The sequence below is a fragment of the Heterodontus francisci genome, chromosome 17 (genome assembly GCF_036365525.1).
Source record: "Heterodontus francisci isolate sHetFra1 chromosome 17, sHetFra1.hap1, whole genome shotgun sequence".
Classification (NCBI taxonomy): Eukaryota; Metazoa; Chordata; class Chondrichthyes; order Heterodontiformes; family Heterodontidae; genus Heterodontus; species Heterodontus francisci.
The window spans coordinates 68507982-68525451 of NC_090387.1; the positions used below are offsets into that span (position 1 = coordinate 68507982).

The 17470-nt window shown below is 45.5% G+C and overlaps 1 protein-coding gene across 2 annotated transcripts in view; it reads right to left on the minus strand.

The window, feature by feature from the left end:
- Nucleotides 1–6396, minus strand: part of cetp (cholesteryl ester transfer protein, plasma) — a 48431-nt gene extending 42035 nt beyond the window's left edge. The window contains exons 1-2 of one of the 2 annotated variants that reach the window (XM_068049599.1): nucleotides 6297–6396; nucleotides 1997–2111 (exon numbers count right to left, since the gene is read on the minus strand). Coding sequence is in view for 1 of the 2 variants with exons in the window: in XM_068049598.1 (XP_067905699.1) it covers nucleotides 1997–2111; nucleotides 6131–6269 (254 nt within the window). In the remaining variant the exon portion in view is untranslated. Of the gene's footprint in view, nucleotides 1–1996; nucleotides 2112–6130 lie in introns of both variants that reach the window. The other variant, XM_068049598.1, reaches the window with a different exon arrangement.
- Between the last annotated feature and the right edge of the window lie 11074 nt (nucleotides 6397–17470).

Below are 17470 nucleotides of genomic sequence, written 5' to 3' on the forward strand. Positions count from 1 at the left end.
AGATTCACTCAGATATACTGCTATACCCCAGTGGTACAGGGGTAGATTCACTCAGATATACTGCTATACCCCAGTGGTACAGGGGTAGATTCACTCAGATATACTGCTATACCCCAGTGGTACAGGGGTAGATTCACTCAGATATACTGCTATACCCCAGTGGTACAGGGGTAGATTCACTCAGATATACTGCTATACCCCAGTGGTACAGGGGTAGATTCACTCAGATATACTGCTATACCCCAGTGGTACAGGGGTAGATTCACTCAGATATATTGCTATACCCCAGTGGCACAGGGGTAGATTCACTCAGATATACTGCTATACCCCAGTGGTACAGGGGTAGATTCACTCAGATATACTGCTATACCCCAGTGGTACAGGGGTAGATTCACTCAGATATACTGTTATACCCCAGTGGTACAGGGGTAGATTCACTCAGATATACTGTTATACCCCAGTTGTACAGGGGTAGATTCACTCAGATATATTGCTATACCCCAGTGGTACAGGGGTAGATTCACTCAGATATACTGTTATACCCCAGTGGTACAGGGGTAGATTCACTCAGATATACTGTTATACCCCAGTGGTACAGGGGTAGATTCACTCAGATATACTGTTATACCCCAGTGGTACAGGGGTAGATTCACTCAGATATACTGTTATACCCCAGTGGTACAGGGGTAGATTCACTCAGATATATTGCTATACCCCAGTGGCACAGGGGTAGATTCACTCAGATATACTGCTATACCCCAGTGGTACAGGGGTAGATTCACTCAGATATACTGCTATACCCCAGTGGTACAGGGGTAGATTCACTCAGATATACTGCTATACCCCAGTGGTACAGGGGTAGATTCACTCAGATATACTGCTATACCCCAGTGGTACAGGGGTAGATTCACTCAGATATACTGTTATACCCCAGTGGTACAGGAGTAGATTCACTCAGATATACTGTTATATCCCGGTGGTACAGGAGTAGATTCAGTCAGATATACTGTTACACCCCAGTGGTACAGGAGTAGATTCACTCAGATATACTGTTATACCCTGGTGGTACAGGGGTAGATTCACTCACATATACTGTTATACCCCGGTGGTACAGGAGTAGATTCACTCAGATATACTGTTCTACCCTGGTGGTACAGGAGTAGATTCACTCACATATACTGTTATACCCCGGTGGTACAGGAGTAGATTTACTAAGATATACTGTCCCATTCACTTCACACTTAAGTTCGAATTTTGTTCTTCAGAGAAGCAGCCCAAACGTACAGTTCCTGGGAAGCTGTTCTTTGTTGTGAGCATTAAGAGTGCAGAGAGAAAACTCAAATTGTAAAATAAGAAATTTCAAATCCCACACATATGACACAATGGACCAAACTCCCAAAAAGGTGCTTGATCTGAAGTCAACTCATACTTTTAAATACAGTTCAGCCATAATCTTATTGAATGGCAGAGCAGCTCAAGGGGCTGAATGGCCTTCTTCTGCTCTTAATTCGTATGTTTGTATGTTCGTAAAAGGGAGCTGAATCAATATGTTTAAGGTGGGTGGTTGTGGAGTCGAGAGATATGAACAGCACTGTGTAATCTTCCCTACTCCACACCCTCTTGCCCACCCTCCTCACACCTTCAGGAGGGACAGAAGAAACAAAGTGTTCCTTATCCTTAAGGTAGGGATCACCAGATGGTGTGCTGATAATTATAGATAGACTTTGCACAGACTGGATATGGCTTAGCCAAATGGGCCACTCTGCATTTATTTTTGTTCTTCTGTAAATGGCAATGCACTCTGATTCACTGAGTACTATGAATGTATCATGGCTTTCAGTGCTTTTGAAATTCATACAGGATATGGTCTGTTTTAAAGGATGCTTTTATTTGGGTAAAACATGAAACAGTTCATCAAAACGTGCAGCTACTAAATTCAATACACACACACAACTGAATGCACACAAAGAGGTTAAGGACATTTCAAAAAGCTTACTTTTTTAAAATGTATGAAACTGAGCCGAGAAAGAGATTTGATTTCTCCCCTTCTATGTCAGGGAATGAAGCATGTCGGAAAGCTGCCTGGATTACATCACTGGTTTCTTGGTTGACTAGAAAACATGGAGTTTTAGAGTTTCATTAAATTGTTCTGAATATTCTCCTGTTATCACCGTCTGATCAATCCAAACTCTTGAATGATTAAACTAAACAGTATTAGTTGTAAGGTGGTGTTAAAATGATTATCCCAGTCAGCTGGCAGGTGTGTGACACTCAGCATAATAAAGGAAACACTTCGTAAGCAAAATCTCAAACTTAAACCTTTGATAATCCTAATCCAGTATAAAGGAGGATTTGGCCCTTGTAGTAACTTTTTTTTATTCATTCATGGGATGTGGGTGTCACTGGCTATGCCAGCATTTATTGCCCATCCCTAATTGCCCTTGAGAAGGTAGTGGTGAGCTGTCTTCTTGAACCACTGCAGTCCATGTGAGGTAGGTACACCCAAAGTGCTGTTGGGAAGGGAGTTCCAGGATTTTGACCCAGCGACAGTGAAGGAACGGCAATATAGTTCCAAGTCAGGATGGTGTGTGACTTGGATGGGAACTTGCAGGTGGTGATGTTCCCATGCATCTGCTGCTCTTGTCCTTCGAGGTGGTAGAGGTCGCGGGTTTGGAACGTGCTGTCTAAAGAGCCTTGGTGTGTTGCTGCAGTGCATCTTGTAGATGGTACACACTGCTGCCACTGTGCGTCGGTGGTAGAGGGAGTGAATGTTTGTGGATGGGGTGCCAATCAAGCGGGCTGCTTTTTTCTGGATGGTGTCGAGCTTCTTGAGTGTTGTTGGAGCTGCACCCATCCAGGCAAGTGGAGAGTATTCCAACACGCTCCTAACTTGTGCCTTGAAGATGGTGGACAGGCTTTGGGGAGTCAGGAGGTGAATTACTCGCCGCAGGATTCCTAGCCTCTGACCTGCTCTTGTCGCCACGGTAGTTATATGGCTACTCCAGTTCAGTTTCTGGTCAATGGTAGCCCCTAGGAAGTTGATAGTGGGGGATTCAGCGACAGTAATGCCATTGAATGTTAAGGGGAGATGGTTAGATTCTCTCTTGTTGGAGATGGTCATTGCCTGGCACTAGTGTGGCGCAAATGTTACTTGCCACTTATCAGCCCAAGCCTGAATATTGTCCAGGTCTTGCTGCATTTCTACATGGACTGCTTCAGTATCTGAGGAGTCACGAATGGTGCGGAACATTGTGCAATCATCAGTGAACATCCCCACTTCTGGCCTTATGATTGAAGGAAGGTCATTGATGAAGCAGCTGAAGATGGTTGGGCCTTGGACACTACCCTGAGGAACTCCTGCAGTGATGTCCTGGAGCTCAGATGATTGACCTCCAACAACCACAGCCATCTTCCTTTGCGCTAGGTATGACTCCAACCAGCATAGAGTTTTCCCCCTGATTCCCATTGACTCCAGTTTTGCTTGGGCTCCTTGATGCCACACTTGGTCAAATGCTGCCTTGATGTCAAGGGCAGTCACTGTCACCTCACCTCTTGAGTTCAGCTCTTTTGTCCATGTTTGAACCAAGGCTGCAATGAGGTCAGAAGCTGAGTGGCCCTGGCGGAACCCAAACTGAGCATCACTGAGCAGGTTATTGATGGGGTGGTAATTGGCCGGGTTGGGCTTGTTCTGCTTTTTGTGTGCAGGACATACCTGGGCAAGTTTCCACATTGCCGGGTCGATGCCAGTATTGTAGCTATACTGAAACAGCTTGGCTAGGGGTGCGGCAGGTTATGGAGCACAGGTCTTCAGTACTATTGCCGGAATATTGTCAGGACCTTTGCAGTATCCAGTGCCTTCAGTCGTTTCTTGATATCACACGGAGTGAATCGAATTGGCTGAAGTCTGGCATCTGTAATGCTGGGGACTTCAGGAGGAGGCCGAGATGGATCATCAACTCGGCACTTCTGGCTGAAGATTGTTGCAAATGCTTCAGCCTTATCTTTCACACAGATGTGCTGGGCTCCCCCATCATTGAGGATGGGGATATTTGTGGAGCCACCTCCTCCAGTTAGTTGTTTAATTGTCCACCACCATTCACAACTGGATGTGGCAGGACTGCAGAGCTTAGATCTGATCCGTTGGTTATGGGATTGCTTAGCTCTGTCTATTGCATGCTGCTTATGCAGTTTGGCATTCAAGTCATCCTGGGTTGTAGCTTCACCTGGTTGACACCTCATTTTGAGGTATGCCTGGTGCTGCTCTTGACATGCCCTCCTGCACTCTTCATTGAACCAGGGTTGGTCTCCTGGCTTGATGGTAATGGTAGAGTGGGGAACATGCCAGGCCATGAGGTTACAGATTGTGGTTGAGTACAATTCTGCTGCTGCTGATGGCCCACAGCGCCTCATGGATGCCCAGTTTTGCATTGCCATATCTGTTCGAAATCTATCCCAGTTAGCACGGTGATAGTGCCACACAACACAATGGACGGTATCCTCAATGTGAAGGCGGGACTTCATCTCCACAAGGACTGTGCGGTGGTCACTCCTACCAATACTGTCATGGACAGAAGCATCTGTGGCAGCCAGATTGGTGAGGCCAAGGTCAAGTATGTTCTTCCCTCGTGTTGGTTCCCCCACCACCTGCCGCAGACCCAGTCTAGCAGCTATGTCCTTTAGGACTCGGCCAGCTCGGTCAGTAGTGGTGCTACCGAGCCACTCTTGGTGATGGACAATGAAGTCCCCCACCCAGAGTACATTTTGTGCCCTTGCCACCCTCAGTGCTTCCTCCAAATGGTGTTCAACATGGAGGAGTACTGACTCATCAGCTGAGGGAGGGCGATAGGTGGTAATCAGTAGGAGGTTACCTTGCCCATGTTTTACCTGATGCCATGAGACTTCATGGGGTCCGGAGTCGATGTTGAGTACTCCCAGGGCAACTCCCTCCCTACTGTAGACCACTGTGCCGCCACCTCTGCTGGGTCTGTCCTGCCAGTGGGACAGGACACACCCGGGGATGGTGATGGCAGTGTCTGGGACATTGTCTGTAAGGTATGATTCTGTGAGTATGACTATGTCAGGCTGTTGCTTGACTAGTCTGTGGGACAGCTCTCCCAACTTTGGCACAAGCCCCCAGATGTTAGTAAGGAGGACTTTGCAGGGTCGACAGGGCTGGGTTTGACGTTGTCGTTTCCGGTGCCTAGGTCGATGCCGGGTGGTCCGTCCGGTTTCATTCCTTTTTATTGACTTCATAGCGGTTAGGTACAACTGAGTGGCTTGCTAGGCCATTTCAGAGAGCATGTAAGAGTTAACCACATTGCTGTGGGTCTGGAGTCACATGTAGGCCAGACCAGGTAAGGACATTAGTGAACCAGATGGGTTTTTACAACAATCGACAATGTTTTCATGGCCATCATTAGACTAGCTTTTAATATTTATTAAATTTGTGCCCTTGCCACCCTCAGTGCTTCCTGCAAATGGTGTTCAATATGGAGGAGTACTGACTCATCAGCTGAGGGAGGGCAGTAGGTGGTAAACTTCTGCTGTGGTGGGATTCGAACACATACCTCCAGATCAATACCCTGGGTCTCTGGGTTACTAGTCCAGTGATAATACCACTACGCCGCCTCCCCCTCTTAAAATATAAGCTTGTGCACAAAAAGCTGAAGGAAGAATTCTTCATGTCTATGAATATTATACTGTACAATTAAAAATCGTGTTTTCAAACTATATATTGTGCATTGAAAAATAAATTAACCAGCATTCAGTAACAATTCGTAATTCACATTCGGAAGTGAGTAAACTTTGTACAATACTTCCATGTTATAGATAGAAATGGGTTTTCGTACTCCTCCTGGCAGAAACTGTGTATGGAAAATAAGCTTGAGCAGAGTGAGTCAAATTCAGAACAATGCAGGGTCACCGAGTTCATCAATTCCTTCCATTAACCACAGCACTTGCTCATTGATAACACTCAGACTTCATTTGCAAGGCTGTTGAACCCTTGCAGAATCTCACCACTCGCGTCACACGGCCGACATTCAGATTGTGTCATATCATGGTGGGGTGCGGTGGGGGAGGGGAAACGTCACCGTTTTGATTCTTTTTTTCCCGAAGTTAAGGAACTTACATACTAAACCCGCTTCCTTGGTAATCCTGCAGATAATCCCCGTGCTGTGCATGGATGAAGCGGGGGATCCACGATCGCAGGAAAGTGAGGCTCCAGCCAGGAATACAAACACCAGGATGAGCTGTCTCAATAGAAGCATGTTTCCAGCAGCATGTGGCAGTGTTACCTTGCGCAGGATGGAGGCTCAGTGTACTGCTGTCCTGGATGTTACCAATCTTGTTATATATGGTGCAGAGCTACCTTCTACTCGACAGTGTCACACTATAATCCCCTCCCAATGCAATAACATGATGCATTTCCTGCCCATGTACACAATGTAAATATATCTTCACTCGCTTTTTTTAAATCACCTTTTGACCTTTTTAATAATCATTCAGAAGAGTCCCCTATCCTACTCACTCGTTAAACTAAACTGAGCCAAAATTGTAAATACATTTTAAAACGACATTTCAAGATCACGTTTTTGATAAGATCGGTGTATTTAAGGGAGCCCCGTGAAAAACCCCAAAAGTATCAAGATGTATCAATTTCACTGAGATTGGGATCTTAATCTCCTGCTAAACTGATTTACACGGTGAGACAAACTCCTCTCACCAAGAGCCAACTCTTAAAAGCTGACTCCAGGAACGGTGCCCCTGTTGTTATTGAATTGATCTGTCGCTTTAAACGTGTGCTTGTAACTGCAGTGGGCAGAAATTAGTCCAATTTTCATTCCTCAAGCAGCAAAGCCCAGAGCAGATTGTGTTACAGAAAGCAACATGACTGCAATCAGAATAACTATCCAAGACAGCCATCAGTTAATTTTCACCTCTTAGAAATGATGGATTCTGTTTTTGAAGCTTGACTTTAGTGCCGTTGTGGCTGATGGATGGGTCACACAAAAAGTCCAAGAGTCCAAGGACGCCTTCAGTTATCCAGAGTTTGTCAAAACAATGGCTGGGAATACGAAACATTTGTGGAAAACATTTTTCTTCTGTTTTGGTGAGGGGAAAGATTTCAGTTTCCCCATCACCTCAACACTGCCCGTGTACCATTCCCCATTGAAAGGGCTGTGAAGATATAGGACACGAAATTACATGTCCTGTTAACTGGTGCGGAGACCCACTAGAGCTGCAGTACAGCAGCAAGGCATGTTTTTTTTATTCGTTTCATGGGATGTGGGCATCGCTGGCCAGACCAGCATTTATTGCCCATTCCTAATTTCCCATGAGAAGGTGGTGGTGAGCTGCCTTCTTGAACAGTCCATGTGGGGAAAGTACACCCACAGTGCTATTAGGAAGGGAATTCCATGATTTTGACCCAGCGACAGTGAAGGAACAGCAACATAGTTCCAAGTCAGGATGGTGTGTGGCTTGGAGGGGAATTTGCAGATGGTGGTGTTCCCATGCATCTGCTGCCCTTGTCCTTCAAGTTGATAGAGGTCGTGGGTTTGGAAGGTGCTGTCTAAGGACCCTTGGTGCATTGCTGCAGTGCATCTTGTAGATGGTACACACTGCTGCCACTGTGCGTTGGTGGTGGAGGGAGTGAATGTTTGTGGATGGGGTGCCAATCAAGTGGCCTGCTTTGTCCTGGATGGTGTCGAGCTTCTTGAGTGTTGTTGGAGCAGCACCCATCTCGGCAAGTGGAGAGTATTCCATCACACTCCTGACTTGTGCCTTGTAGATGGTGGACAGGCTTTGGAGAGTCAGGAGGTGAGTTACTCGCCTCAGGATTCCTAGCCTCTGACTTGCTCTTGTAGCCACAGTATTTATCTGGCTACTCTAGTTCAGTTTCTGGTCAATGGTAACCTCAGGGATGTTGATAGTGGGGGATTCAGTGATCGTATTGCCGTTGAATGTCAAGGGGAGATGGTTAGATTCTCTCTTGTTGGAGATGGTCATTGCATGGCACTTGTGTGGCACGAATGTTACTTGCCACTTATCAGCCCAAGCCTGGATATTGTCCAGGTCTTGCTGCTTTTCTACACGGGCTGTTTCAGTATCTGAGGAGTCACAACACTCGTTAAAGGAGACACATGTTCAACATCACTTGGAGGAAGCACTGAAGGTGGCAAGGGCGCAAAATGTACTTTGGGTGGGGGACTTCAATGTCCACCAAGCTGTGCGTAGAGTCTCAGTACGCAAACATCAAGTGTCACTACGTGCTGAGGTTCTATCTGTCCCCGGTGTTATGAAGGATGAGTCTGGTCACATTGCTGCGAACGCTCCATCCAGTTGGACCATGCCATACCACCTATCCTTCATGTAAACGTTTCTGCGTAGAAACGCCTTTGACCACCATCCCATCAGGCAGTGATCTGCATGGAATGTCCTCAAGGCCCTACGGGAAAAGGAGATGGTAGATCCTGTCGGTTGGTTCCCCAAGCAGACTGCCAAAGTCATTTGGCAGAATGCCTCATCACCAGAACTTTCAAACAAGCACCAAGACATAGCTTGGCTGGTGGTGAGAAGGGCTCTCCCCGTCAGATCCTTCCTGCATGTCCGGAGTCTCGCCCCCTCCACACGTTGCCCTCGAGGTGGCTATGGTGGGGAAGAGACAGTTGCCCACCTCCTTCTGGAATGTATCGTTGCAAAGCAGGTGTGGAAAGAGATGCAGTGGTTTTTGTTGAGGTTCATCCCAAGCAGGTCTGTAACACAAGAGTCTGTGCTCTACGGGCTGTTCCCAGGGACACACAACAAGATAAACATCAACTGCTGCTGGAGGACTATCAATTCAGTGAAAGAAGCTCTTGGTCTGCCTGAAACTTGCTGGTCTTCCAGTGCAAAGAGTTGTCCACGACTGAGTGTTGCGGACTGGCACATTCCAAGGTCCAGGACTACGTGCTGAGGGACGCACTAAAGCTTGGGGCAGCCGCTGCAAAGGCTCAATGGGGAACGGTGTGTAAGGTCTTCCTGCCATAGTGAACCGAGGGAAACCCCTTGGGTTGTATGCACCAAATATAAGCTTGCTGTAAAATGTACATGGCATGTAAAATGGAATGGAAGGGTTGTGAGGCAACTTACTCCCGTATTGAAGATAACTGATTTCCTTTGCACTTTTGGAATGTCAACTTGGTGCTGTTTTGAACTGTGTTGTAATGTATCTTTTACAGATTTTTATGAATAAAGTATATTTTTGGGAAAAAAGTTAAAGAGCTGCTGGCCTCTGATCGGCCAACAGCTTTCAGCAGGCGGGACTTCTGTCATCGGGGTCCTTGATCCCGGGAGAGGCCTGCTGCTGTCCACTTAAGTGCCTAATTGGCACTTGATCCAGTGGGCCTTTCCCAGAGGAGGCGCCTTGGAGCTCTTGGCAGCAAATTTGCCAGTGGTTGAGACCCCCATTGCCGACATAAAATCACGGCCAGTGGCTATCCTTGAACTGGAATTAATTGAAAGTCACATAACGCATCTGGAAAAATATTTTCCCTGATGCATCCCATTTATAGTTTCTAGTTCACAAAGTTGTATTGAATGCTAAAAAAAAATAGCCAATACTAACAAAGCACCATATCCACAGTCGTCGCACTTATGGAGTTGGTGCCAAGGTTGCACGTGTGCCCTCTGTATTATTCACATGCATTGGGGGAGTTAGGATATCAAAAAGGTGAACTCTGAGGAGCTTTTATTACTCTTGACTTTCTTATGTTCCAAATTAAAGTGTCCTGGTTGGAGAAAGTTAAGGAATAATTCAAAGCTATGTAGCTCAGAATAGATATCCTGATTTAAGAATAGTCAAACAGCTTGGGCATCTCACAAGTCAGGACTGTTTCCAGGTCCCAAACCTGCCCCCTCCCCCGCTCCACCCCCACCCAAAGGGAAACAGTCACTCTTCGGCTGTTTGACCAGGGCGTCCCCTTAATTGGCATGGAAACAATCCAATTAAGGGCGGTGGGTGGGTTCTCGTAGCTGGAGGCCTTCCAGCTTGAAAGGAGCAGCAGCCTGCAGTAAGGGGTAAGGAACTGAGAGGGTGCTTCATCAAGGATGTGCCCTCTCACCAACTTTTTTTAAAAGTTTAGTTAAAAAAAAGAAAATTCAGCCAGGCCACCATTGTGACGGGGAATCCCTCTACAGGGTGGCCTTTGACTGCACTTGCACCCAGGCAGGCAGGGAGGGCCTCTAGGCCTGCCAGGAGTGCTGGCCTCTAGGCATGCGGCTGGGTGCATGCTAAAGGCCTGCTACGCGACCCGAATCCGACGGGACCCGACGACATGTGTCAGGCTCCGGTCAGGCCTGGCCTGATACGCTCTATCACCACCTCAGGTAAGTGACTTTAATGTTAATTTACTTTTTGGACTTTAAAGGTGGTTTTGTTAGTTATTTTAAGCTTGTGCTGGTAAGGAACAAAGTGAAAAATGGAAGGTAGGTTAACTGATGGTCAGGTCGGGTCAGGCGCAGGAAAAAATGGAAGGACTCAGGCTGGGTTGGGCTCGGGTCGGGTCTCATTTGCAGACTCAAGCAGGCCTTTAGTGCACGCCTCCAGGCAGTTAACCTGCCTTGGTCACATTGAGAAACTGGAAGTCGACTGGAAAATCACAGTCGGCCTCATTTAGGCCAGTTAACAAGTCTCTTAATGAGCCTAATTGGTAGCACTGCCAGACCCCAACTCAACATGGCAGAAATAGCCAGCTAGGCCCAAAATTTCAACCCATAGAGTCGACAGCACAGAAATAGGCCATTCAACCAAACTGTTCTGTAAGTCTCCTTCCACCTATCTTCATCTAATACTTATCAGCATATCCTTCTATTCCTTGCTCCCTCATATTTATCTAGCTTTCCCTTAAATGCATCTATGCTATTTGCCTTATCCTGTGCATGTAGTAGCCTGTTTCATATTCTAACCACTCTCTGCTTAAAGAACTTTCTCCTGAGTTCCCTATTGGATTTATTAGTGGCTATATTATATTTATGGCCCCTAGTTTTGGTCTCCGCTCTCCCCCCACAAGTGGAAACTTTTTCTCTACGTCAAACTTAACCTTAAAGGTCTCTATCAGGTCACCTCTCAGCCCTTTTTCTAGAGTGTAATGTCCAGATGAGAAAGGGGTCTAGGGGGTCCCTCTCAGCCTTTGCCTGGTTTGAGCTTAACAGGGCTTAATTTTTAAAATGCCGTGTTTTTAGCTCCCTCTCAGTGAATCCTTGTTCACTGCTCTCCAATTGTAAGGCAAAGAAATCAACCAGACAGGTTTTCTTAGATTTAAACAAGAAAGGTATAAGTTTATTAACCTTAAAACTCTAGTTCAGTTAAAACTACTACGAATACGCGATGCGACCACGCTAGCATATATATACGATAAAGACACCGCAGATAGAGATAGAAAAGGAGTAAGCATAAAGGGGAAAAGTTTGAAGCAATAGCTGGGGTTCATTTACTGTCCTTTGAGTACAATGTAGAGTCTTTGATTGCAGTTAAATCGGGCCATTTCATTGGGGCCCAGTGCACGCTTTCAAACTTGTTTCGATGTAGGAGTCTTCTCTCTTGAGGTTTAAGTGGCTTCAGTGGATTTGGAAATTCATGACAGAGGGAGAGCCAGGGAGAGAGACCTTCCTTCTCTGCTATCTTCAAAGCAGTCTCTGTGCTCACAATTCAAAATCCCTGGGCCAGTAGGTTAGTCATGTGACTAGTTGTTTTTTAATAAACTCTCCTGCGTTTATGTGGATTCCTTTCATCTTAGCAAACACCTGCAGTGGTGGGGGTGGCAGGGGGTGGGGGGTGGGGGGTGGGGGTGGGGGGTGCGGTATGGAATGCTGGCTTGTTCCACCTTCAATGTCTGGTGATCAAAATCCATTTGGGTTAATTGGATCAGGGAGCAGTTCCATTGTCTTTTCCTAGACAACTGTCTCTTAGAATGCAAATTTTTCCAGCCACTGCTGATTCTTTAAACAATTCATCTCTTCAGTCCAGCAACAGTTTGAAATTAATGTTTGAAATGACGAAATGAATCTGCCTCATTCGTGGCAGGTGGGGTCTTCATGACAAGAGAAAAAAGCCCCCATCTGTTCATCCTTTCCTGATAAGGATATTCTCTCAGTTCTGAAATAAATTGATAAATTTAGAGAAGAGAAATTGTAGGAAAGATTCTTAATTTTAACATTCATTCTTGTAATTTTATTTGAACAAATCCCTGAATGGATCAAGTCAGAGAAATTTCCCATGGAGTTTCGAATCAATTCATTAAAATATTGGCACTGTGTTACTATCTGTGTCTGATCCCATCCAGAATAAAAATCATTATTATATCCTAACCCTTTTCCTGAACCATTTGTGTTTCAGGCAGGCCTAAGGCTGTTTGAAGATTTGTGCACTAAGCATCTATCTAGGAGTAATATTGGAATTGAGTTTGCAAGATCCCAAACTTTTTGGGCTCTAAAACAGAAATTAAAACTAAAGCTTTCGCCCCAACTGCCTGCCACCCACCATCCCAAAGAAAACAGCATGTCCATAGTAACTACTGTCACCATGACAACAAGACTGGGATTTGATACAAGCCCTATTCTGAGAAGCAAACATTAAACACTGTTGACCAACTTGACTGGGAAAGGCCACTCGATATTGTGACTAGGCCAAATGAAAATGTCTGCTGACCAGCCTTTTGAGACCAGCCAACAGGAAGTCCATGGAAATGGGAGGCGTTCACTTTTCCTGCAGTTCTTCCTCCCTCCCTGCAATGATATGATAGATATTGACCAATCACCATTCTACCACTCCACGACTGTGCCAAAACTGAAACTTTGTTTTCTAAGGCCAACTTTTGAATCAGTTCAAGCATTCAGTGAACGTAGTTAACTGCAGGGAAACACAGTAGGTGTCCTTGAACTGGAAGCAATGAGACAGTTCCCTGGTAACATGCACTATTTCAACTTGATTAGAAATGTTTCTAGCTTAATCCAAAAGCTACTGTGCATTCTAACACAAGGATGAATAATACTGTCAAAATATTCCTACCAATACTTGTAAGTAGTGACAGTAATTACTTGTGTCTAAGATCACCAAGCCTGAATAGATTGAACTGATATGTTAAGAATTAAATAAATAAGGAAAGAATGCAATTCAGTGTCAAATAACACAACCCAGATATAGACAAACAACTGTCATTTTATGCTGTTAACTGCACAACATGATAAAAGGAAAAGACTTGAATTTACATAGCACCTTTCATGACCTTTTGCTAACGCTGTTGGGGAGGGTTTAAACTAATGTGGCAGGGGGATGGGAACCAAATGAGGAGGTCAGTGGACAGTAAGGAGGTAGTAACGAAAGCCTGTAAGGAACTAGATAATGAAGTCAGCGTGACTAAGGGGAAGAGTAGGCAGAGAGCTGATGATGAACGCAAAGGGAGTGGTGGTCTGAGGTGCATTTGTTTTAATGCAAGAAGTGTAGTAGGTAAGGCATATGAACTTAGGGCTTGGATTAGTACCTGGGAGTATGATGTTATTGCTATTACTGAGACTTGGTTGAGGGAAGGGCATGATTGGCAACTAAATATCCCAGGATATCGATGCTTCAGGCGGGATAGAGAGGGAGGTAAAAGGGGTGGAGGAGTTGCATTACTGGTCAAAGAGGATATCACAGCTGTGCTGAAGGAGGGCACTATGGAGGACTCGAGCAGTGAGGCAATATGGGCAGAACTCAGAAATAGGAAGGATGCGGTAACAATGTTGGGGCTGTACTACAGGCCTCCCAACAGCGAGTGTGAGATAGAGATACAAATATGTAAACAGATTATGGAAAGATGTAGGAGCAACAGGGTGGTGGTGATAGGAGATTTTAATTTTCCCAACATTGACTGGGATTCACTTAGTGTTAGAGGTCTAGATGGAGCAGAATTTGTCAGGAGCATCCAGGAGGGTTTTCTAGAGCAGGATGTAAATAGTCCAACTCGGGAAGGGGCCATACTGGACCTGCTGTTGGGGAATGAGCCCGGCCAGGTGGTTGAAGTTTCAGTAGGGGACTACTTTGGGAATAGTGATCACAATTCCGTAAGCTTTAAAATACTCATGGACAAAGACGAGAGTGGTCCTAAAGGAAGAGTGCTAAATTGGGGGAAGGCCAACTATACCAAAATTCGGCAGGAGCTCGGGAATGTAGATTGGGAGCAGCTGTTTGAAGGTAAATCCACATGTGATATGTGGGAGGCTTTTAAAGAGAGGTTGATTAGCGTGCAGGAGAGACATGTTCCTGTGAAAATGAGGGATAGAAATGGCAAGATTAGGGAACCATGGATGACAGGTGAAATTGTGAGACTAGCTAAGAGGAAAAAGGAAGCATACATAAGGTCTAGGTGGCTGAAGAAAGATGAAGCTTTGAAAGAATATCGGGAATGTAGGACCAATCTGAAACGAGGAATTAAGAGGGCTAAAAGGGGTCATGAAATATCTTTAGCAAACAGGGTTAAGGAAAATCCCAAAGCCTTTTATTCATATATAAGGAGCAAGAGGGTAACTAGAGAAAGGATTGGCCCACTCAAGGACAAAGGAGGAAAGTTATGCGTGGAGTCAGAGAAAATGGGTGAGATTCTAAACAAGTACTTAGCATCGGTATTCACCGAGGAGAGGGACATGAAGGATGTTGAGGTTAGGAACAGATGTTTGATTACTCTAGGTCAAGTCGGCATAAGGAGGGAGGAAGTGTTGGGTATTCTAAAAGGCATTAAGGTGGACAAGTCCCCAGGTCCGGATGGGATCTATCCCAGGTTACTGAGGGAAGCGAGAGAGGAAATAGCTGGGGCCTTAACAGATATCTTTGCAGCATCCTTAAACACGGGTGAGGTCCCGGAGGACTGGAGAATTGCTAATATTGTCCCCTTGTTTAAGAAGGGTAGCAGGGATAATCCAGGTAATTATAGACCGGTGAGCCTGACGTCAGTGGTAGGGAAGCTGCTGGAGAAGATACTGAGGGATAGGATCTATTCCCATTTGGAAGAAAATGGGCTTATCAGTGATAGGCAACATGGTTTTGTGCAGGGAAGGTCATGTCTTACCAACTTAATAGAATTCTTTGAGCAAGTGACAAAGTTGATTGATGAGGGAAGGGCTGTAGATGTCATATACATGGACTTCAGTAAGGCGTTTGATAAGGTTCCCCATGGTAGGCTGATGGAGAAAGTGAAGGCGCATGGGGTCCAAGGTGTACTAGCTAGATGGATAAAGAACTGGCTGGGCAACAGGAGACAGAGAGTAGCAGTGGAAGGGAGTTTCTCAAAATGGAGACGTGTGACCAGTGGTGTTCCACAGGGATCCGTGCTGGGACCACTGTTGTTTGTGATATACATAAATGATTTGGAGGAAAGTATAGGTGGTCTGATTAGCAAGTTTGCAGACGACACTAAGATTGGTGGAGTAGCAGATAGTGAAGGGGACTGTCAGAGAATACAGCAGAATATAGATAGACTGGAGAGTTGGGCAGAGAAATGGCAGATGGAGTTCAATCAGGGCAAATGCGAGGTGATGCATTTTGGAAGATCCAATTCAAAAGTGAACTATACAGTAAATGGAAAAGTCCTGGGGAAAATTGATGGACAGAGAGATTTGGGTGTTCAGGTCCATTGTTCCCTGAAGGTGGCAACGCAGGTCAATAGAGTGGTCAAGAAGGCATACGGCATGCTTTCCTTCATCGGACGGGATATTGAGTACAAGAGTTGGCAGGTCATGTTACAGTTGTATAGGACTTTGGTTCGGCCACATTTGGAATACTGCGTGCAGTTCTGGTCGCCACATTACGAAAAGGATGTGGATGCTTTGGAGAGGGTGCAGAGGAGGTTCACCAGGATGTTGTCTGGTATGGAGGGCGCTAGCTATGAAGAAAGGTTGAGTAGATTAGGATTATTTTCATTAGAAAGACGGAGGTTGAGGGGGGACCTGATTGAGGTGTACAAAATCATGAGAGGTATAGACAGGGTGGATAGCAAGAGGCTTTTTCCCAGTGTGGGGGATTCAATTACTAGGGGTCACGAGTTCAAAGTGAAAGGGGAAAAGTTTAGGGGGGATATGCATGGAAAGTTCTTCACGCAGAGGGTGGTGGGTGCCTGGAACGCATTGCCAGCGGAGGTGGTAGACGCGGGCATGATAGCGTCTTTTAAGATGTATCTAGACAGATACATGAATGGGCAGGAAGTAAAGAGATACAGACCCTTAGAAAATAGGCGTCATGTTTAGATAGAGGATCTGGATCGGCGCAGGCTTGGAGGGCCGAAGGGCCTGTTCCTGTGCTGTAATTTTCTTTGTTCTTTATTCTTTGACCTCAGGACATCCTAAAGTGCTTTACAGCCAATTTGTAGTCTAATTACTGTTGTAATGTAGGGAAACACAGCATCAATTTGTGCACAATAAGGTCCCACAAACAGCAATGAGATAAATGACTAGATAATTTGTTTCAGTGATGTTGATTGAGGGCTAAATATTGCCCAGGACGCCTTGGTTTAAATTCTCATTCAAAAGACAGCACCTTCAACAGTACAACACTCCCTCAGTACTACACTGGAGCGCCAGCCTGGATTATGTGGGCAAATCTCTGGAGTTGGACTTGAACCCACAGACTTCTGGTGCAAGAGTGCTTCCCACTGAGCCACGGTCAATACTAGTGCAGTTTATTTTTTTATTTAGAGATACAGCACTGAAACAGTGAGTCTGTGCCGACCATCAACCACCCATTTATACTAATCCTACACTAATCCCATATTCCTACCACATCCCCACCTGTTCCTATATTCCCCTAACACCTACCTATACTAGGGGCAATTTATAATGGCCAATTTACCTATCAACCTGTAAGTCTTTGGTGGTGGGAGGAAACCGGAGTACCTGGCGAAAACCCACGCAGACACAGGGAGAACTCGCAAACTCCACACAGGCAGTACCCAGAATTGAACCCAGGTCGCTGGAGCTGTGAGGCTGCGGTGCTAACCACTGCGCCACTGTGTAATGAATGTTGCAGCCTGTATCATTTGCAGAAAATATACTTTGGTATTCTCTGTTCTGAAAAATCAAATTGAGAATGTGTATTTTTCTGTATGTGGAACACAAGGCTGACCAAAAAAAAAAATTAACAATGTTCAGATCCTGACTAAGGAAGAGAAATGATCCTGATTAATCTTCTCGGAAATTACGATGATTGTGAATTCACAGATATTGGGCAGGATTTTTATTGGAATGAGAGCGGGAACGGAGGCGGGAAGTCAATTAAATCTGCAAAATTGACATGCTCGAAGTTTAAAAGGCTTTGCGGAGAGCAGGAAGAGGCAACCCACCTAAATTATCAGTTCAGGCTCTTAACAAGCTTGTGGACAGCTCATTTAGGGCCAGTTTGGAACTTTCTTTATAAGGCACGGGATCCACACAGGGTCTCAACCACAACAGAGAGGAGGAGGTG